This window comes from Centroberyx gerrardi, chromosome 7, assembly GCF_048128805.1.
Source record: "Centroberyx gerrardi isolate f3 chromosome 7, fCenGer3.hap1.cur.20231027, whole genome shotgun sequence".
NCBI lineage: Eukaryota > Metazoa > Chordata > Actinopteri > Beryciformes > Berycidae > Centroberyx > Centroberyx gerrardi.
The window spans coordinates 13,198,957-13,220,860 of NC_136003.1; the positions used below are offsets into that span (position 1 = coordinate 13,198,957).

Consider the following 21,904-nt stretch of genomic DNA (forward strand, 5'->3'; position numbering starts at 1 on the left):
GATCCCCGGGGTGAAGGGTTTCTCCATTCTGTCTCTAACTGCTGTCTTTACCCAAACTTCAATGTAGTTGAGTGGTTTCTAAGATTGTTTCAAAGCAATATTTGTGGTTCCAGTGCCAAGAGCAGCTCCCTGGGCAAGAACGCCATGCATTAAACCATGCAGGGTGAAGGGAATGTCAGAGCTGATCCCTACTGATTGGAATACGCCCTCAGAGTCGGATTGCTGATGTCCAGTGCATATTCAGAGCTTTGTGGCCTGGACTTGTGTTGTGTCCCATCACTGTGTCCTCACATGAGCAGTGATGAGGGAGGGGAGACAGTGATAAGCTCAGGCTTCCTCAACTTTTGGGTCTGGATGCCTTTTATTTTCCTCTGATTTGAAAATTGGGACCCTAGAAGAATTCTCAATGAATCCAGAATGACTGTAATGATGTTTGATTATTATTTTGAAGTGAAAAATTGCCACCAATCTGACATTGGTCTGTCCTTGGACATCTGTCATTGAGCAGCATCTTGGTTTCTATCTGTGACTCCTGGTTTAGCATAAAGGAGAGATCTCTCATGCTGTCTGCTCATGCTCTCATATACGTCAAGAGTCACATGCATGCATGTGTGTGTGTGTGTGTGTGTGTGGTGTGAGAGTGCAGGGGTACTGATGTCCTTGAGAATGAACATGGGCCCTTTTAAGGCAATCACAGAAAAGGAGGGAGGGGGATTCAAGGAACTTGCTGTGGGAAGAAAAAAAACTGAGCTTGGGTATAAATACACTTAATATCTATCGGACTCTCTCCTCTCTCTCCCTCTCTCTCTTTGCTGTACACCTGTTCTTTTCATTTCGCAGTCTCCCCAAGGTCTCCCTCTCCCTCTGGCTCTGACTGTGGTATCAGCTTTCAGCAACAACACTATCCATCCAGAGTGCTAAAACCAGTCAATCAACCCCCCCCCCCCCCTCCCCCCTCCCACCCTGCTATAACACTGCAGCACTTTTGATGCTCCCATGCAGTCAATGTTATTGATACTCTCACTTATTTAAAGGTGGAGCTGAACATGTTTACATGGCGAAGAGTCTGAACGTTAATGAAGTATACTGATGATTGATTTAAAGTAACTGTTTTTCTGTTTGTGTGTGTGTGTGTGTGTGTGTGTGTGTCTCCTAGTTGGTGACAAAGTGCCAGCTGACATCAGGATCATCTCAATCAAATCTACAACCCTGCGTGTGGACCAGTCCATTCTTACTGGTGGGTGTTAATTGACAGATACACAAATAGATAGATAGACAGACAGACAGACCTCTAAACCTTCCCTAACCCCGACCCAATACTGTCTCTAGGTGAGTCTGTTAGTGTGATCAAGCACACCGATGCCGTCCCAGACCCCCGAGCCGTCAACCAGGACAAGAAGAACATGCTGTTCTCTGTGAGTCTCATTCCATCCCTCCCTTGCTTCCTATAATGATTCCTTAATGATAACTATAACAATAACCATAAACAACAATAACCCATATTAAGTGTGTAGCACTTGGAGTGAAATCCGTTGCTTTCTGTCCAGGGCACCAACATTGCTGCTGGTAAAGCCACTGGTATTGCCATCGCGACCGGCGTCACCACTGAGATTGGTAAGATTCGCGACCAGATGGCTGCCACCGAGCAGGAGAGGACCCCTCTGCAGCAGAAACTGGACGAGTTTGGAGAGCAGCTCTCCAAGGTGGGTGAGACAGACAGGCAGGCGGAGTAGCAGACAGTCCTGCAGGCTTTTTGAAATTGTCTCACACGTCCCTCTGACTCCCCGTCCTCCAGGTCATCTCCCTCATCTGCGTGGCTGTGTGGATGATCAACATCGGCCACTTCAACGACCCCGTCCACGGAGGCTCCTGGCTCCGCGGCGCTGTCTACTATTTCAAGATTGCCGTGGCTCTGGCTGTGGCTGCCATCCCTGAGGGTAAGACCCTGCGCTCCCATTGTATCTAGTTGGTGGAGCTCAAAGATTACCTTATGTATGATCTAATCTTTAATGTATGATCTGTCTTCAGTTTTGCTGATCTTTGAACTTTGTAGGTTTAGGGTTAGGGTCTAAGGTCACCTTGATGGCATCCATCCATTCATCCAGTCTCTTACCTCATATCCAGCTGGGGGATCTCCAGACGCTCGCATTACTGCAACCGCTGCACCTAACTGGCAGTCAATCTCACAATCCCTTTTACCCTCACTTGTGAATAAGACCCTGAGATCAATGAACTCCTCCATTTGGATAGCCGCCGGATGGTTTTCCACCTTGAGTCACCTTGATTGTATAGTTCATTCAGTCCCTCTTCCTCTCTGCTCCCTCTCTCCCTCCACCTCAGGCTTGCCCGCTGTCATCACCACCTGCCTGGCCTTGGGTACGCGCCGTATGGCCAAGAAGAACGCCATCGTCAGAAGCCTGCCCTCTGTGGAGACCCTGGGCTGCACCTCCGTCATCTGCTCCGACAAGACTGGCACCCTCACCACCAACCAGATGTGTGTAACCAAGGTAGGTTTACACACACACAAAAGATAAGGAGACACCATTTCATTCATTGCAAACAGATTCACACTGTTATCGAGAAAGTGTGGAACTGAATGAAGGGAGAGCAGATCTTTGTAAGAGATACAGCAGCATCTTGTGACTGTGGTTTGTGTTGTGTTTTCACACAGATGTTCATCATTGACAAAGTGGACGGCGACAGTGTTTCTCTTGGACAGTTTGACATCTCAGGCTCAAAGTACACCCCCGAGGGAGAAGTGTAAGTGTTGAACACAATACACACACACACACACACACACACACACAGAAACATACATGCATAGCCCAAGCAACAATACACTGACCACATATTGCTGCCAATCTTTTTTTCTCTCAGTACTAAGAATGGCGGCTCTGTGAAGTGCGGCCAGTATGACGGGCTGGTTGAGCTGGCTACCATCTGCGCTCTGTGCAACGACTCTTCTCTGGACTACAATGAGGTCAGGAGACAATTCAGGATGTTTTGTCTTCATGAGCTTTACATTTAGGTGTAAAAGGCCTAAACTGCCTGACTCTCATCAAAGGCATAACATTCAGAAAAGTTTGGATGCAATTTCAAACTGTTCTGGTGCTCTAAGTTGATGCAGTTCTTTCTTTCTTTCTTTCTTTCTTTCTTTCTCTGTGATGCAGTCCAAGGGCATTTATGAGAAAGTGGGTGAGGCCACTGAAACAGCTCTGTCCTGCTTGGTGGAGAAGATGAACGTGTTCAACACTGAAGTGCGCGGCCTGTCCAAGGTGGAAAGGGCCAACGCCTGCTGTGCTGTAAGTCTACAAAAAGAGACTCCCAGAGAGTATGGAGTGTCCTGACTTATGGCTTGTAAATTATCTAGCTGGCACATACTTGGTTGATTCTTGGGTAAACAGCTCAGTCAATTAGTTTGAGATTGAACAAAATTCAGTGCAAAAAATTATAAACAAACAAAACAAATCATATTAACAGAGGGTGCTTGACTCCTATTCTGGAGTAGCCTTTGGGTTGATTTTTGATCCTTGTCCTCTATTTCACCCTCTTTCCAGGTGATCAAGCAGCTGATGAAGAAGGAGTTCACCCTGGAGTTCTCCAGAGACAGGAAGTCCATGTCGGTGTACTGCTCCCCTGCCAAGTCCTCCAAAGCCCCTGTGGGAAACAAGATGTTTGTCAAAGTGAGCTGGTGACACAAGACATACATACTTATGACACTATAGCAAAACTATCATGAAGGATCAAGCTTCTAAATTTGCATGAAATGGACTAATTGGAGCTAAATCTGATCAAGTCACATTCCATTGTGCATCTCCTTTTAGAACCAAACAACCAAACATCTGCTCACCAATGACATGCAAATTTTGATTGTGTTACCTGCGTCCTCAGGGTGCTCCAGAGGGTGTGATCGAGCGCTGCGCCTATGTGCGCGTGGGCACCACCCGCGTCCCCCTGACCGGCCCCGTCAAGGACCGCATCATGACAGTGATCAAGGAGTGGGGCACCGGGCGCGACACCCTCCGGTGCTTGGCTCTGGCCACCCGTGACACGCCTCTGAGAAAGGAGGAGATGAACCTGGAGGACTCCACCAAGTTTGCCGACTACGAGGTGAGCGGGCGAGGGGAGTTACAGAAGTAAGATGCATCGGCAAAAACAGGAAGTCTTGTGGTTCAATCCCCTGCTTGCAAGTAGCTCTAAAGGACAGACTGTAATGACTTCACCCCCAGTTTACTTTCCTCTTCATTTTGTCCCCAGACTGACATGACCTTCGTGGGCTGTGTGGGCATGCTGGACCCCCCTCGCAAGGAAGTTATGAGCTCCATCGAGTTGTGCAGGGCCGCTGGCATCCGTGTTATTATGATCACTGGTCAGCACACCTTTTATACTCCTTATTGCACACAGACTTACAAGTATTCTATTAACCTCCATGGCCCTGCAGTTATTTTCCTCATAAGTTCTCAAGTTATACCCTTTCACCTTCTATACAATGCTTATGTGAGAAGATGACGTTTTCAGCATTTGAGAAATCAAGGGAAAGCTGAAGAGAAAAGACTAGATCTTCTTTTCTGTCCCCCCAGGTGACAACAAGGGCACAGCGGTGGCTATCTGCCGTCGTATTGGCATCTTCTCTGAGGAGGAGGATGTCACCAGCAAGGCCTTCACTGGTCGCGAGTTTGATGACCTGTCCCCATATGAGCAGAAGACTGCCGTCCGCAAGGCCTGCTGCTTTGCTAGAGTGGAGCCGTCCCACAAGTCTAAGATTGTTGAGTTCCTACAAGGCTTTGATGAGATTACTGCCATGGTGAGAGGAAAGGAATTTACTGAGCAGTTTCTTTATCAGTAGGAAGTGTATACTTTCTTGTGTGCATTGCTATTCAAATGGAATAAAATAGTATAACTTGAGGGGGAAATGGATAGGGTTTGCACCGCTGGGACTGTTCTAGTGGTTTCATTGCATCAGGCAAGCTCAAACACTTCTTGTCGTATTTTATTAACCTTTTTCCCCCATTTTCCCTCGACCCTTCACCAAGACCGGTGATGGAGTGAACGATGCCCCCGCCTTGAAGAAGGCCGAGATCGGCATCGCCATGGGCTCTGGCACTGCCGTTGCCAAGTCTGCCTCTGAGATGGTCCTGGCTGACGACAACTTCTCTTCCATCGTGTCTGCTGTTGAGGAGGGCAGAGCCATCTACAACAACATGAAGCAGTTCATCCGCTACCTCATCTCCTCCAATGTAGGCGAGGTCGTCTGGTGAGTCATGTCCATGGAAATATACTGTGTTAATTTTGTCTGTTACGCAGTGACCAGAAAAGTGTTAAACAAATCAAAACGATCTTATATTTTAGATTCTTTAAAGCAGCCGCCCTTTGCCTTGATGGAAAGGCAAAGGCTTTGGAAAGAAATTCATACACAGGCATCAACTTCACTATTTATAGTTGTCTAAGATACAAATCTCAAGCATTTAAGCATAAGCCTTCAGATCAATATGGCTTTAAGATAATGAAAAACATAATACATTAAATCAGGTGTGTCGCACCATGACCATCTTCAGACACAAATCTACTGTATGAAAACTGACACAATAATTCGCTCTTCCTCTCCTTCCCTCACACCCACTCTTCCAGCATCTTCCTGACAGCCGCCCTCGGTCTGCCCGAGGCTCTGATCCCCGTCCAGCTCCTGTGGGTCAACCTGGTGACTGACGGTCTGCCTGCCACCGCTCTGGGCTTCAACCCCCCCGACCTGGACATCATGGGCAAGGCCCCCCGCTCCCCCAAGGAGCCCCTCATCTCCGGCTGGCTCTTCTTCAGATACATGGCCATTGGAGGTACGAGACACGATGCATTTGTCATTTTTTACTTTGGTCTTATCCACCTACTTTCATTATTAGTACAGGAACAAGCATGTGGCAAATAATACAATTTTGTGATAGAAATTAATAATAATGTTATCATTGTTATTGAGTTTTGTTCTCCCTTTATTTGTTCAGTCTTTCATTCTACCAAATGTGATGCTTGTTTCAGAGTGTTTTCTTACCTACTGAGCATTTGACTTGTTCAGTTTTAAATGGTTCAGTTTGCTTTTATGTTTCTAATAAACAGATGACTCATTCTCTTCTTCAACAGTATAATGAGGTTGCACAGATCAGCTGTTTATCAGACAAAATTACTGGAGTGTAGTACACCATGCGGCACTAAAACAAATTGAAAAATGGCAAAATTGTCTCACATGGAGTCCCTGGACAAATATTTATCAGTATTGGGGTGCTTTGGATGAAAGTGTTCAGAATCATGAGTTTAAGACACAATAATAAGTGATGAATAAACTTCCTCCTCTCTCTTCCAGGTTACGTTGGTGCCGCAACTGTTGCAGCTGCTGCCTGGTGGTTCCTGTACTGCGATGAAGGCCCAATGATCACTTTCTACCAGCTGGTTAGTGTTTAATCATCTCTGCCCCAACTGAAAAACTACACCACCTCTCTACAAAAACACAAACTTGTACCCTACTTTGCATATGAATTTGTTTCCATGTTCCCCCGTTCCCTCCCAGTCACACTTCATGCAGTGCAGCGAGGACAACGAGGACTTTGCCGGCGTCCACTGCGAGGTGTTCGAGGCCGCTCCCCCCATGACCATGGCTCTGTCTGTGTTGGTCACCATCGAGATGTGCAACGCCCTCAACAGGTCTGACCAAGACTTTCACTCACAGGGCGTTGTGGTTACTGTGCTGAACTTCCACCTTAGCCCTAACCTCAATTTTGGAATAAATATTACCTTAGAACTAAGATGTTTTCAGGGGTTTGAGTCACAAACAACTGCGTAATTCAAGTTATTCGCATTCATTTCCAAAACACATAGACACTACTGTAGAAGCTTAGTTGCTTAGTAGCTTATTGCAAAATATAGAAAACAGTTTAAGCACATCAGAAGTATGGGATTATCATAATTATGATATGAATACAATAATTACATATTTTATTTTGGAGTATTATGTGTTCAAATCATTCACAATGTAACCTCTAAACTATAACATTGTAGGCTTTTAACACAAATTTATGTGGATTAGTGAAAATTATGTTTATAAGAGACAACTTAAAAACAGAATCCTTGAGCATCCTGAATATTGACATGGTACTGGTGTGGATGTAAGCATACTCATTGGATCATTGTTTTTGCAAACCTAGTCCAGGTTCCTTTACCGCTCGCCCATGTAATCTTCAATGCTCACATGCTTCTTCACGCCCTTTCGCACCCATTTAATTGTATTCATTCTCCCCGACACACAGACATACGCACTCTTACACATGTTTAGTATGCATTAACGTACCCCTCCGCCTCCCCGTCCCACCCCATCCTCCCACCCCCGCCTCCTCCTCCTCCTCCTCCTCCTCCTCCTCCCTGCCCCCAGCTTGTCTGAGAACCAGTCCCTGGTGCGCATGCCCCCCTGGAGCAACGGCTGGCTGGTGGGCGCCATGAGCCTCTCCATGTCCCTCCACTTCATGATCATCTACGTCGACCCCCTGCCCGTGAGTCTGGCCTCCTGCACTACAGCCCTCTTCTCCAAAACAAACGCCCCTCAGGCTCCAAAGGCCGTTCATCTCCCACTCCTCCTCCCCGCCTCACACACGCACTCACACACACACTGCCTTTCCCACCCTCGTTCTCGCTCACACTCTCACACTACTTATGGATTTTAACGCATCGCTCTGTCGCCCTGATTACTAACAGGGCTGTCGTTTAGGATGTTACACTCGAGACAGTCTCAAGCCTGTCTGCTGATAGCTTTGTGAGGCTTCAGTGAACCACTCAGCTGGTGTGAAAAAACACTTTTTCCTTATTTTTTCTGAAGCTTCTCTATTTCCTGAGACAGTGTACCAGGGCCCCATGGCACAGTGATAAACCCTCGGCTGAGGCTCAGCCGCTAGCAACCTGTAAGAACTGTTCACTTCACAGGGAAGATAAGACATTTTCTCTCAGCTGCTGTAGCCTCTTGGTAGCAGATTACTATATTTTCTAAAAAAAAAAAAAAAAAAGTGCCAAGAGTTGCTTGCTATCTGTGTAGCTGCTTAATCTACCCATTTAGAGTGTATATCGTAGGGTGATCTGCCTGGAATTTAGACCAAGAACGCCTCAGGACTTCATAACTGAAACAATAAGTTGGGTCCAAGCCGGTTGAATGCATTATCTAACATCCATAGCTATAATAATAAGTGTGATCAATAAGCCACCCTTGGAAAACATAATAATTCAGCTCTTATAAAGAAGCTCTACCCTGAATATCAGTTGCCATGACTACCCTTATTTATGTGAAGTTGGAAGGGTTTATGAATCCCTTGAAATGCTTATGGTCGCTATGTGAGATGACTGGCTGAATGAATCTGAGCAGAGATTGTTACCTATTAACATGGTGTGCTCTCTCCCTCACAGATGATCTTCAAGCTCACTCATTTAAATGTGGAGCAGTGGTTGATGGTGCTCAAGCTCTCCTTCCCAGTCATCCTCATTGACGAGCTTCTCAAGTTTGTGGCCCGCACATATCTGGAGGGTAAGCCGAACATTGACCTGTTTAACACCCTAAATTCTAACAGCATTATGTTCATATCGTGTACCGATATTTAAAAATTCACCAATCCAGAAGAGATGTAGCCTGCCCTATACATTCGAGAGACCAGGGGCCTCATGTACGCATCTGCACAAAACAAGATGTGTGCACATTTTTACATGCAAAGTTTATGATTTATAAGAACCATGACCTGAGAGACTATGTGTGATCTCTACACCATGTATACACATTTTGAAATGGATTTGGGTCTGGGATATAGCGACGCAGAATGGTAAAAGTAGGCTAAAGCAAGCTCAGCTACTTTACCACAGTGAATGAAGCATATTTGTGACAATACTGAAATCACTGTCATTATGGTGCATTATGTTGGTGCGTATTGATGTATAATGGCTGCTTTGGTACTATTGGAAGACAATGGCAGATGTTGGTGAGAAGAGGTCATACCAACTTTATGGGATTTGATGATGATATGCACCAAAACTTTCTATATTACTGTTGCGGTAGTTCATACCATTTTAGAATATTTCTATCATTTATAATGGCAGTAAATGCCTCCAAATAATATCCTTTTTTTTCTGGACTCATATTAGACCCCACACACAATGACTCACTGGTGATTTACAGCTATGCCCTTTTTCTATTTTCTTGGCAATTAATGTGTTGAATGAGAAATGAAATACTAAACAGGCAAACATGGGCCATTTCAGCAGCCATTTATAGCCACAGTAATAGGGAGTTGATGGGGTGTGGATATTAAGCTCATTCAAATGTGTACAAATTGACTGCTGCTTGTGTTTTATAACAAGAAACCTGCGTAAAAAATATGTACACATCCTTTTTAGCAGATGCACTGTCTATACAAGGCCCCACATCTACTTTTAAACATACAGTATATGTGTATATTTTAAGAATACGTTCTCATCTTCCATCTTTAAGATTTCAACCTGATCTTATGACACCAAGACTATTACCCTTTCAGTAATTTTTAAATGAAAAGGATAATAATTGATTAATGGAACGTTATGGATAATTTGTTGAAATAATTTACCTCCCTATTAAATGTCTTTTAATGCATTTCAACTCTTAACCTTTCTCCACACTTTTCTCATCCCTGACACTGTTGTACTTTTCCTCCATCCTCTATCCTCTAATCTTTGTGTCGTTTACTTTGATGACCTTAATCCAACTTTCCTCTCCTTGGACCCTCTTTGTCACCACTCCCTTTATGACAATCCAGCCTAAACCTGTTTCCCCCTCCTCCATATCCCTGTAACACAACAAGGTATCCCCCCTTACTCAAGCTTAGTGTTTACAGCTGCATGCTCTGCATGCAGCTGTGTTGAAAGTTTCATGTATTTTCCATGTTTATGTGACTCTGAGAGACGAGCGGACGATGCCTGCTTGTGTGTGTTTTGTTGATTTCTTTGCTAAATATATATTGGCTCTTTGGTCTCCCTCTTTCTGTCAATCTTTCTGGACTAATGTACTTGGACTGAATATAGCTGTCATCAGTTCTGCTGGCTCTAAATCTGTCAGGAATTGCCATTGGATATGTATTAATTTGTCATGGAATTGTATGGCAGACTTGGTGTTAATCCTTGGAAAAAGCTAAGTAGTTGCTGAAGTAGCCGTGCAGCTCCTCTAGAAGTAGAAAACCCTGGTGTCTGCCTCCACTGAAAAAAATGATGCTTCTATTAGATGACCTTTATCAAACTAATATTGTGCATTTTTACTAACAAGGTAAAACATAATCTAGATGTTGCGGGAAAATAGACCTTGAAGGCTCAGCTGTGATTGTCTGATGAATGCAGCCTTTTTCCATCTCTTTTTCTTGACCTTGCTCACAGAAGAAGCTTAAAGGGTACTTCCAAATTTGAATTTCAGTTTTTCACTTGACAATTATCACAAAGGAAAAGGTTTCTATACTGTCACTTTCTATATTCTCACCAAAAACTAGTTTGTGAGCATTCCTCATTGAAATTAATGGGTACCATTAGCTGCAAGCAAGCCAATTAGCTTGCAACTAGTGGTACCACTTAGTTTAAATGAAGAACACCAACAATGCAATTTATAGGGAAATCAAGGGAGAAATGTGGAAACTTGTTCCCCACAATATGACATGAGACTCTTAATTCACTATATAGAGTATCTCTTTAAACAAAGGGACTATCCAGTCCATCTGAACACATTAACCTCAGATCAGCACACTGTCATTACCTTACAACTGACTCGATGCTGTCTTGCCCTTCCAGGGAAAGTCTAGAGGAACAGTGCGACAGAGCGTGGACGAGACTTACAGTAAGACAGAGAAGATGGAGAGAAAAGGCTAAGAGTGGCAACATAAAGAGCGTGCCAACAGTCACTTGAAGTGATCAAAAATCAAGTGGCATGAATACAAAAGAAAAAAACACATAAGCCATCGGAAAAAACACCAAAAAAAGCTGCAAAATATTTTTTTCTGTGTATGTACTGAAATTAATATATAGGTGAGTTATTAAAACTATTCTGTGATTATTCTATTCTTAAAGAATAAACATGTATTAAAGAAAAAAAGAATTGTCCAACTTGGATGTGGTTCGTTTTTCAGTTTGTTTTTTTCCTGTTCGTATTTGTTCAGTGTATGTATTTGCTGTAAATAGATTAGTGAGTGTACAGTTAACCAGCAGAACATGAGAAGACTATGTTGTGGCCAATAACAATCATTTATCTGTGATAGCACTGACCACAATATGACCTCTTAAGTTCTGTTGCTTTTATGCAACAGTACATTATCCTTAAATATCTATTTGATGAACATTACTTTGAAGTGTTAAACTTTCTTACCAGCAGTTGCTTTTTCACCTGCCTGAGCTGAAACTCTTTGTAGCTAGTTAATATGCTGAGAATATATTAAAGTAGTTTGGTTTCTGACTACTGTTGCACAAATGGAATAGCTATAGCCATAATTAAATACAGTATCAGAATTCATGTCCAATTTCATACTACTGGTTATTTTTGCCCAATAACATTTCAACAGAATTTTGGGGGTGTTTAAAAGTGATATATGAATACTCTAAGTTGAAATTTCTCTCTGCCAATCATGCTGAGATGGGACTACCGTATAAAACAAATTAGAGCAGTCTTACATTATAATAGTATTTGGTCATGAATACAAAGGTTGAAGAAAACACAGCCAATCAGTAGTTTTCAATGTGTATTAACACACAAAACAATGACAAGTTGACATTCACATTCCTTCATCGATTTTAAAGTCACTTGACTTCTTTCCCAAAGTCTAAAAGCCACGATATGGTTGTGGTTAAGAGGAAAAGTTAGTGTTGCTGAGCTTGAGGAAAAAGAGAAAAATCAAAGAATATATATATAATAAAATCATGTCTGAATTGCAGTTCATCTAGGTGGCATCACAACAGGGAGACTGCTGTCACTGTATTTCAGATACATGTATGACTTCATTATTGCACTATGGTTCATAGCTTCTAACAGTCCTCATATTTGGTCACAAAGAAAATCCAAAATACTTTCCATACTGTGGATAATACCATCCATACTTGCATGTAGTTTGTAGCTATGTAGTTTATATATCATATTAATTACAGATACAGTGCAAAATGAGGTGTTATACTGTTGAGTGTTTTGCTGGTGTCTCATGTCAGATTTATAAATAGAAGTTAATAAAGTTACATATTGGAGCAGGAAACAACAGGTATAAATATGTTACTTCACGTAAGAAAAAGGGAGCGTGAGGCAATTTAATACAGTGTCACAGAAATACTCGTGTTACATCAAACACTCCCGTGTGAAGATCAGTTTGGTCATAAAGCAACTGTTTTGTCACAACATCCAAACATCATCTCAAAACAAAACAAATCTTTCTGTTTAAGAACAAGTGAGCCTACTCTCAAGTTACAATACAAGCGCTGGCAGCAGCACCGGCCATGATGATCCCAGTGGTCATTCTACCGTAGCGTCCATATTCCATGTTGCCATGATTACGTCAGGCTGGGCTCTTATTGGTCACTCTTGGAATGCTTCATCTTGTTCTGTGTTCTTTGGTTCCAATGTGGCGAGCCGAGACTCACGTGGCGTCAGAGGGTGGGTAACCATCTTCACCCACTCCCTCTCCCAGGATTTCCCTGACTTGGTCGAGACGCTCAGCCTGCCGGATTAATTCCAGTTTCACCTGCAGAGGGAGGGAGGGAGGGAGGGGGAGAGGGAGGGAGAGAGAGAAAGAGAGGAAGATAGAGAAGGGAGAGAAAAAGAGAAAGAGGGAGACAGAAACACAGAAACTTTCAATTCAACTTTTCTTGGTAACATATGACAGCAATAATTAGTTGTGATGACACATTCTGACAAAAAATGTAGTTTCCTCACTGCTCTGGTTCTGCAGATGCTTCATTTACTGTAATTTTGGAAATTGATTCCCTGTGTGACACTTTTCCAATAGATGACTAAGTCACACAACGAAATCCACTGATAGAGCAGATCCCAGGGCCTGTAGCACATAGCACCAGTGACTGTTATCACAATCTGTTTGAAAATGATATATGTACAGAAAATCCTAAAGGATAACCTAGAATGATTTGGGACTGATTTAATCAGTTTGTGCAGCAGCTAATGAGTTTCCCAGAATCTTCCAGCCAGTTTGGGCAGTCAAACCGTCACCCCTCCGCTCACAAGCCCACTTCTCCCACTTCTCCCACCGCCCACTGCATGTAAAGCTGATCCATCCCAATCATGGAGCCAGGCTACAAAGCGAAGCCTACCTGCAGTGACTGGGAGAGCTGGACAAAGTCCCTCTGAACGGTCTGGCTGGTGTCCACCTGGGAGCGCAGGCTGATCACCTGGCTGCGCAGCTCCAGACACTGCTGCTGCAACGCCCCCTGACAGCCACAGAGACAACAGTCATGTTACAGCAACCTTCATCCAAAACTGTCCCTCCACCTTTGACTCCTCCAGAAACTGCTGTTTTCAATAGGGATTTATTTATGACAGCTAGAGTTGTACAATTAAATAATCGTGTGATTCAGTGATATTGGAGTGTTATATTTTCAATTCCCCTGAAAGTCCCAGTGTGGTATATCAAGCATTTTCATTACATGCGACCAATCACAACCTTTGAATGCACAACGTGCTCCTATGTGACCAAAATGACAGTTAAGATGCAGAAGTAGGCAGAGAAACCTTACATAGAGCATCTTTGGAAAAACATAGTAAGTAAAATACAGTGGCACATATACATGTGCTATGCATGGATATTTTCAGTCACATTTGTGACTGTTTATTTGAATTTTGTAAATAAGGACAACAATAAGAGATTGAAAACAGACTTTGAGAAATACTAATTGACAAGTGAAAATATGTTAAGAAAATTTTGTTTCCTGAAACTGAGACAAATAATCGTGAATACAAAATTTAGAAAAATAATTGGGATCAACATGTTTGCCATAATCATGTAGTCCTAGTGACAGCACAAATAAATTCCCCCAACTCAAACAATAACACATTTACAACGCTTCCTGTTGTGCCTGTGCACAGTCCATTCTAAGTTTTATTCTGTGTGTCTTAGCTGCTCCAGCTTGTCACCAATACAAATAACATAAGAAACCAGTGGGAATCACTGAGGTACATAGGCAACAGCTACTGGGCACGCATCCTCAGTAAAACATAGTTTCGAGCTAAAAGCCAGATGGAGTTACCTTGTCGTTACTGAGGGCCTTGCTGCTGCTCTGCAGGTGAGAGAGCGCCACCCGCAGGGCTTCAAGCTCAGTGCGGCAGGCCAGCAGCTCAGCCTGCAACCGGTCCTTCTCTCCCTGGATCCTCTCCGTCTCCGTCTTCAGACTGGACAGCTGCACTGGAGACACACAGTCAGAAGCAGTGTTAAGAGATGGGGCACTGGACCATCACCACATTGATGCATTTAAGTTGAGATGCTGGTTTCTTGTCAGTAAACAGGAAATGTGATGACTAGTGATATTAACACAGAGTTAGAGTTACAGACCACACACTAGACCACTGAGCCCTTGATAATGTTAGAAGTTAGTTATTCAACACTTGGCAATTAGCATAAGGTTAAAACTAACATTTTATAATTAGGCAATGGACAGAAGCCAGAAGTCTATTAGTTGGGCGATAGTGTGAATCCTCCTGTTAACCAGTCATCACCACATATACAGTATAGCTAATCCCCGATGTATTTGTCCATGCAGGGTTTGGGGTGGGGGTCGGCAAACAGACAGAAAGACACACACACAGAGCACACATAGTGCAGGCATGTTGACTTGAATTGAAACAGCATTTTTACATTTTAGATTATAGTATAAGTCCTTGCAGTCAAGCAAAACACTGATGAACAAGTATCAGATGGCAGTGCATTCTCAATAGGCAGCAATAGCACAAGACACTCAAATGGGGAAGCACACTCAGGGGCAAAACCAGCACACCCTGAGGAAGGCTCTGTAAAATGTTGGGTGTGTTTCAGTTGTGCTGCATGCCTGCTTTGGCATGACACATAAGGAGAGACAACAAATGCACACTCACAATTCTGATTTGCTTCACTTTAGGCATGGGGTGAAATTAATCTTCATTAAATGTAACGCTGGTGTAGCGTTACAATCAGTAGACACAGGCAGACCAATAATAAAGCATGAGTTGCTCACTCACCTTCTAAAACTTCTGATGACAGTAGTTGCAGGTGGGAGCAGACAGAAAGAGAAAAAGGGAACAATTAAAAATCTGACAAAAATCCAAAAACAATAAAACCATCTCGTAAGAATACCTTGACATTTTGAATTTCAGGGTTAGGGTTAGGGGGATTGAAGAGGAAATGTAGCATTTTTTTCTGCACAATATGTCTGGTATAAAAAGTAACTGACTAAAATTCCACATATTACAGTCTTTTTTCACAGAAGGGAAAGAGTGAGATGGACCGACCGCTCTCCTCTGTCCGGGTGTCCAGCTGCTCCTTCAGGTTGACGATCTCAATGCGAAGGCGCTCCTCACAGTGCGCCCCCTGCAGGCCACAGTTAACCAGTGAATGCATTGGTATTGTAAGCAGGAGGCCAATGACTGCTTGCTATAAAAGTAGAGCAGTCATGTGATTGTCCTGGTTCCTGGTGTATATTGGCTTTTCGTTTGTTACCATTTTTTTTTAAATGTTTAAAACACAAACACTCCATCTGACCATTTGTATTGTAGGACTGATCATGTGTGGAGCCAAATTAAATATTTAAACTACAAATAAATGGTCAAAAAACCTCCAGAACCAGGACAATGACACTTCTGTTATACTCTTTGACCACTTTGTAGGCTGAAGGTCACAAAGGGGTTTCAAGTGACGGCCTGGGATGCAAACATTCAACAGAGTCTTGAGGAAAATCAAAAAGGGACCTTAGTCATTTTGTTTCTTTAAGCTCTTACATGTCTAGCCAACATCTTGGCTCCATTATACATACACGAATGAAAATGTATATTATGTTATTAATTAATTATGCTAACAAGGATATATTGCAAGCAATTGCCTATTGCATTGTGTCGCAGTATCTAGTTTCCAATACCTGTCCTTAGAGTCAGTGCCAGGCTTGAAAAAGCAAGCCTTCAACAAGGAGGCAACTGCCCTGAACAGCCTGCCACGTCTCTCATAACCATTATGGAAACAAACCACATGACCCACACAAAAACACCACTTTTAGGTGTGTTAAGCAAATATTTTGAAGGTTTGCATTTCTTCCTGCCATAACATTTCTACCATCAGAATGATGAGAAAAAGCAACACTTATCTAAGAGGGGCACACCTCTGAACGGACATAAGCAAACCGCTTCTCACACACAGCCCCTGCTCCCTTTATTTTTATAACGCTATTAAAAGTCGTTTCTATTCTTCTTAATATAAAGTGTGTTACTTATCACTTAAATATTTTACTAATTTTGTTGCATTCCATATTTTATCAGGATTTTAAAAATGGATTCTGCATGAGCATCATGGCACTCCTAGGGCCCATATCATTGGAAACATTGGGACAGTTAATTGTACCTGCAGTGTTGCTGGGAGCACTGTGCTGGTGTCTGGTCCCTCATCCTCAATCTCCTCTCCCTTCAGCCTGGATAGCTCACTGCACATCTTCCTCTGGGAAAGGGACAGCTCTGCCTGGACTCACACACAGGCAGTCGCACACATGCAAATTTGAACACCTACTGCTACTGAATAAAGGTGTTAATAAGATGCACACCAACACACAAATACCTGGTAGGTGTTTCTACACAGAAGAGCAATAGGAATGATTCAACTGCTAGTTGATTAATCACTGTGTGAAGTATTAGTTGATCCATCACGCGCTGAGGTCACATGTTTTTTGGCATACGCAATCAAAGGCTAATGTCTGGCCTTCAGCATTTCTATATTTTTATACAAGCCAGTTAAATAACTTGAAATTGATCATCGGTAAAATTAGGTGAAATAACTCACCAGCCGACTCTGAACCGCATTCTGTGATTGGCTAAAGGATTTCTGCAAATCCTGGAGCAGGGCCTCTGAAGTCTGGACCTGAGACTGGAGCAATGACACCTGAACACACACACACACACACACAAATTAACATGTCTGTAACTCTGTATATCATATCCACTCTGTAGTAGTTGTGATCTGGTCTCTATGTGGACGCTGTGTGTGTGTACGTGTGAATGACTCACACTTTACATACACTCACACACTCAGTTGCCCACCTGTTGGTGTGTGTGGTTGGTCTGTGTGTCCAGCTCTCTCTCCAGCTCCTCCCTCTCAGTCCGCAGCCGACTCACTTCCCCTCGCAGCTCTGACACCTGCACAACACACAGCACTACAGCCTGAGTCACATTTGACAGCAAAGTCATTTTGTCACTGAAAAATTAACACATTTCACTGTTTTCAGCTTTTTTATACTATTTTCCTTTTGGACTAAAATTACAATTAGTCTTACAAGATGTGTGAATTGGTGCTAGAGGGTTGCACAAAAATTCAATACTACTGACACTAAACCTTTGAAACATCATTGCCTTATCAATACCTGAGCATTGAGTGCGTCCCAGTCGCTGTGTGTGACCAGCCGGTGGCCAGGTGGGGGCAGGTAGATGGCCTCGGGCACCAAAGTTCCCGTGGAAACCAGGGAGGCGGTGTCTTCCTGAGGGAGAAGTTTCCTGGGCAGGGAGGGCGTGTCTAAGGAGAAGGAGGAGAGCGAGGCCGTGTCGCAGTGCCTGGAGAAGTAGCCTTCTGCCAGGAGCCCCGCCCCTTCTCCCTCCGCCGCCCCCTCCAGCTCTGCCGGTTGGCTGTGGGACCTGTCCGTTGATGCCGGGCTACTGGTAGCGGATCCCAGAGATACTTGACTGCCGACTTCTGCATCGATCCCGCCTTTCCTTCCACTGATCTAATAGAGTAAAACAGATGAGCAGATTTATTCCAAAACATAAGCAATCCATTTTGGAAAATGAAATGTTACCACAAGTTCAATTTCTCATCAACACGGGGAGGGAAGGGGGGGCACGCACACACACACACACACACACACACTCACCTGGCTCTGTCCACTGGCTCTCCTCCACTCCACTGGCTGAGACTGCAACACAGCTATCCTGGCCTCATACTGCGCTGCCGTCTCTGACAACACAACAGGAAAAGGAAATAATTAGGGATTCATACATCACCCGGCCAGTCAGATGAATTTTGATGGTCTTTTATAATATGAAATGCCTTGAGGGTTTGCCATAAGGCCTTGTCTTCATCAGCATTGGGTGTTATCTGTATTGAACTTAACATACAAAAATAGGGCAGCTATAATCGGTCCAGGATACTTTTCAAAAAGCGTGTAACCTGCTTCATCAGGAATTACAGCTGAATCTGAGATTACGATTTATTAATAGGGTTTTTCAGAAGTTAGAATAATAACACATGGATGTCACAAGAGTGGAACAATTGAACCATATGTGAATGTGTCCCCCCCCCCTTAACATTATTATCATTTCTTGGAGCTAGGCTACATACACATTTGGACAACGTCTAGTCAGTAAGATTTCTTTATCAAATGTTTAGAGATCAAATGAGAGATTTGGGAGCTATGGTGCAAAGTTTAGTGGTGTAATACAAACACAAACACACACACACACACACACACACACACACACACACGTCCAGCTTCAAATCATTTAGGCTTTGATTACCCTCTCATTACACAAAGACTACACCACAAAATACTGTTATTACACATGCATGCATTTACACGCACACACATTACATGCCTATGATTTTAATCTGTCTCACACATGTAAACACGTAGAAACACACACACACACACACACACACAGACCTCTGAGAGCCTCCTGCAGTGACTGGATCTCTTGGTCACATTGTTTCTGCAGCTCTGTCAGCTCCTCCTGTTTGCTCAGCTCGCAGATCGTCGCCACACCCTGCCAATGCTCCACCTGAGCTCGGCAATCCACTAGTTGGGCCTGCAGGCTCTCCTCTGACAATGACAAACAAGTTGCGGTGTTGTTCATGAAGTTGTTAAGCAGCAACAGGGACAGTGTACATGCAGCCCAAGAAGAAGTCTTGATATGTTACTGGATGACTTTTATGAATCCATTTGTGGTGGACATGTTTGATATGATAGTGAGTCCCACAAACAGGTGAAGGTATGAGAGACAGTGAGTTGATGTGAGCTCTAATGAATAGAATGGATAATATAAAGGTATTATGCAAGATATGCTTCTAAAATCTTTCCACCATTTCAGTTTTCTAGAGCTATTTAAGTATGTTTGTGTCAGCTTAGAAGTAGGTAGTAGGCTCAGTAGTAGGCTTAGAAGGTGGACTCAACCTCCTTTAAACATGGGTCTGCCAGCCATTACTTAGTCCATATTTCCTCAAACTTTCATGTCAAGGCCCCCAAATGAATATGGATTTGGCCATGGACACCCACTTGAAAGGTTTTGTCTTAGAGACCCCATCTGAGAAGGTTTCTGTTGCTGGATATGATTTAGTACAGAACTGGAAATCTGTTTATACAGTAGGTAGGGAGATATAAGTGGGGAGAGAGAAACCTATGATCAAAATAGACATTCTCTCACTGTCCTAACATCAAATCACTACTCTGTCACAGACTCCCGGCCCACTTTGGGAACCACTGACTTTGCCTACGCAGGACAGAAAACCAACTTGTTCCTGAGCCATACACTTAAAAATATTAGCTGTAATCAAAGGGTGCAACTGATGTGAAAATACAGTTACGTTGCAGCCTCAGTGTTAGTTAACTGTTGTTAGTTCTTTGCAGCTGCTTTAAGGTACAGCTCCAGCTGCAGGTGGCTGCCCTTGTCCGCTTATGGTGAATCAACACAGTGACACTTGTTGCTCTAAGCAGAGGTTCCCAAACTCTTCCATGCAAAAGGACTCCCCCAAGTAGATCTGGATTAGATTCATTCAGAAGGATTTTGTCCCAATTTGGTACAGAATTATATTGGTCTATACTGCAGGCAGAGTAACAGCAGTGGAGGGAGTGAGACCTGAAAACACTCTCTTGTTGTGTTAACGTCGTCTGAGTGAAATAATAGTTGAATTGAATTAATATTCATTTCGGTTTGGACCCCATGGAAGCTCCTAGAACCCCCTCAAGGCCCCCTGGCGGTCCTCGAACCCCAGTTTGGGCACAACTGTCTAAACGTTAGCTTGCGGCTAGCAGCACTCATTCGTTTTAACGAGGGATGTTAACACGGCTAATAGGCCGTTTATCGTTCAACAGAAGAGTCAGCAGCACAGAAGCGCTTTACCCACAACAGGTCCCGTTGAAGACGAGTAACGTCGACTAAAATTAAAAATGTAAAGGTGTCCGCTTAACTCTATCGGACAGATACAGCTAATCACGTCAGATGTAAAGTAAGTGATTATTTATCGAGGTTTCTTCTCACCTGTGTCTCCATTCTTAGAGGTCGCCTTCTCGTCAGACAGCTCCATTAGAAACAGAGTTCATAGGTGGGGCGTCTGACAGAAAAAGTGTATCACAAGTCCGTGCGGCCGACCAAAGTCATTTTGTACAAACGCTGGAGCTTTGGTGTGAAATTATCAGCACCGTGTCAACTTCAGGAAACAACTTTCCCCGGTCTAAGCCTACGGAAATTACGTCAACCTCCTTCCTATTCAGAATGCCTTTCCCCACTTTGTCTGAGCTCGGGCTGCGGTTAATCTGGTATCTGGCAACACGGAATAAAGTAATCACCAGCTGCCTTTTTAACGACACCCAAATATCCTCCCTGAGATAAATGCAGTGTCTATCAATCCATCCACGAAGTCAGTGGTTCCCAAGGTGTGGTTCAGGGACCCCCAGGGGTCCGTGAGGGGTTACCAGGGGGTCCACGGCAAAATGAGGACGGGTTTAATTTGTATTCACCATTTCACTATTTCACTATTTTCTCTATTTATTTCACTATTTTTCCATGAATAATTTTGAAGATAGGGCAGTAAGTGAATGTTGCAGAAATAAGGTTTGACTCTCCCCACTGTCATCTCCCCTCCTACATAATATACATTTGTCCTGTCTTGTACCACATCATGGCCAGCAACAAAAATCATTTCATATGAGGATGCTGATATCAGACAAAATCTTATCAACTGGGGGTCAGTGGCCTCATGTGTATCTATTTGGGGGAACCTGACATGAAAAAGTTTGGGAACCCCTTGTCTAACATACACACATGGGCTCAAGAGTCACATAGGCCTAATGATACAGATTAAATAAATACTTGTTATCTTATAGGAAAATGTATAATCCTGAATAATTGAGATTACAACACTGCGAGTAATGCAGTGCAATACAATATGTTCCATTTAAACACACAAATACCAAGAGCTACTCTAATAATTAAGATAATTCAATGTTTTAATGATCTTTTCTAATATAAAACACTTTTTTTTTATCAAGAGGGAAATGGGATGTGTTGAAAAACTGCTTTTTCTCTTATTGAGGATCCCCTCTGGTGGATAAATACTGGTATTATGGGGTGTGTGGCTTCAGAAGTCTATTCTAACAATCAGCCTAGATATATTGATGTTGGGAATTTTAAATTGTTTGATATTTCATTCCCAGATTTTTGAATTCCTTAATACACCTACAGAACCCAAGATAATCTATTGAACAATTCATTATTTTGTTTTACTGCACTGCATGCCATGACGGTGCAGCTTACCTCTCCCAACACTGATAATATATTACTGTTTGGAAGTGACTTCCTCAACACTGTTCCCAAACAAAACCTTGCTTCCTTCACTTTCCAGCGACGTCATGGTGGAAAATCCATAATCTCCTATTAGAAATAAAGGGAAGATGT

General features: G+C 43.2%; 2 protein-coding genes across 3 annotated transcripts in view; one reads left to right on the plus strand and one right to left on the minus strand.

Annotated features, from left to right (window-relative positions):
• atp2a1 (ATPase sarcoplasmic/endoplasmic reticulum Ca2+ transporting 1) overlaps positions 1-11,117 on the plus strand; it is an 18,485-nt gene extending 7,368 nt beyond the window's left edge. Inside the window, exons 7-26 of one of the 2 annotated variants that reach the window (XM_078284592.1) lie at positions 1,157-1,237; positions 1,330-1,415; positions 1,548-1,703; positions 1,796-1,937; positions 2,341-2,507; positions 2,672-2,760; positions 2,878-2,980; positions 3,171-3,302; positions 3,558-3,683; positions 3,892-4,110; positions 4,258-4,369; positions 4,581-4,804; positions 5,034-5,254; positions 5,629-5,831; positions 6,350-6,435; positions 6,554-6,687; positions 7,412-7,529; positions 8,431-8,548; positions 9,804-9,848; positions 10,819-11,117. In XM_078284592.1, coding sequence (XP_078140718.1) covers positions 1,157-1,237; positions 1,330-1,415; positions 1,548-1,703; positions 1,796-1,937; positions 2,341-2,507; positions 2,672-2,760; positions 2,878-2,980; positions 3,171-3,302; positions 3,558-3,683; positions 3,892-4,110; positions 4,258-4,369; positions 4,581-4,804; positions 5,034-5,254; positions 5,629-5,831; positions 6,350-6,435; positions 6,554-6,687; positions 7,412-7,529; positions 8,431-8,548; positions 9,804-9,808 — 2,522 coding nt within the window. In that variant the 3' untranslated portion in view covers positions 9,809-9,848; positions 10,819-11,117. The remainder of the gene's footprint in view (positions 1-1,156; positions 1,238-1,329; positions 1,416-1,547; positions 1,704-1,795; positions 1,938-2,340; positions 2,508-2,671; positions 2,761-2,877; positions 2,981-3,170; positions 3,303-3,557; positions 3,684-3,891; positions 4,111-4,257; positions 4,370-4,580; positions 4,805-5,033; positions 5,255-5,628; positions 5,832-6,349; positions 6,436-6,553; positions 6,688-7,411; positions 7,530-8,430; positions 8,549-9,803; positions 9,849-10,818) is intronic. The other variant, XM_078284591.1, reaches the window with a different exon arrangement.
• A 629-nt stretch (positions 11,118-11,746) lies between these two features.
• Positions 11,747-20,676, minus strand: rabep2 (rabaptin, RAB GTPase binding effector protein 2). Its single transcript, XM_071911914.2, has 12 exons — positions 20,489-20,676; positions 18,898-19,053; positions 18,109-18,191; positions 17,605-17,961; positions 17,285-17,380; positions 17,028-17,126; positions 16,596-16,709; positions 15,497-15,575; positions 15,227-15,238; positions 14,263-14,417; positions 13,330-13,446; positions 11,747-12,746 (listed from the first exon to the last, which is right to left on the minus strand). The coding sequence occupies exons 1-12, from the start codon at positions 20,532-20,534 to the stop codon at positions 12,642-12,644; spliced, it is 1,419 nt and encodes a 472-aa protein (XP_071768015.2). The 5' UTR covers positions 20,535-20,676; the 3' UTR covers positions 11,747-12,641.
• Between the last annotated feature and the right edge of the window lie 1,228 nt (positions 20,677-21,904).

What these genes read in the sequence shown, in the direction of transcription:
- rabep2 (XM_071911914.2), bottom strand. Translation starts at nt 20,534, where the DNA reads ATGGAGCTGTCTGACGAGAAGGCGACCTCTAAGAATGGAGACACAG. An exon ending in AGGCCCTCAGTAACGACAAG is followed by an intron (nt 13,447 to 14,262) that starts GTAACTCCATCT and finishes TGTGGCTGTCAG; the next exon opens with GGGGCGTTGCAGCAGCAGTG. An exon ending in AGCTCTCCCAGTCACTGCAG is followed by an intron (nt 12,747 to 13,329) that starts GTAGGCTTCGCT and finishes CTCCCTCTGCAG; the next exon opens with GTGAAACTGGAATTAATCCG.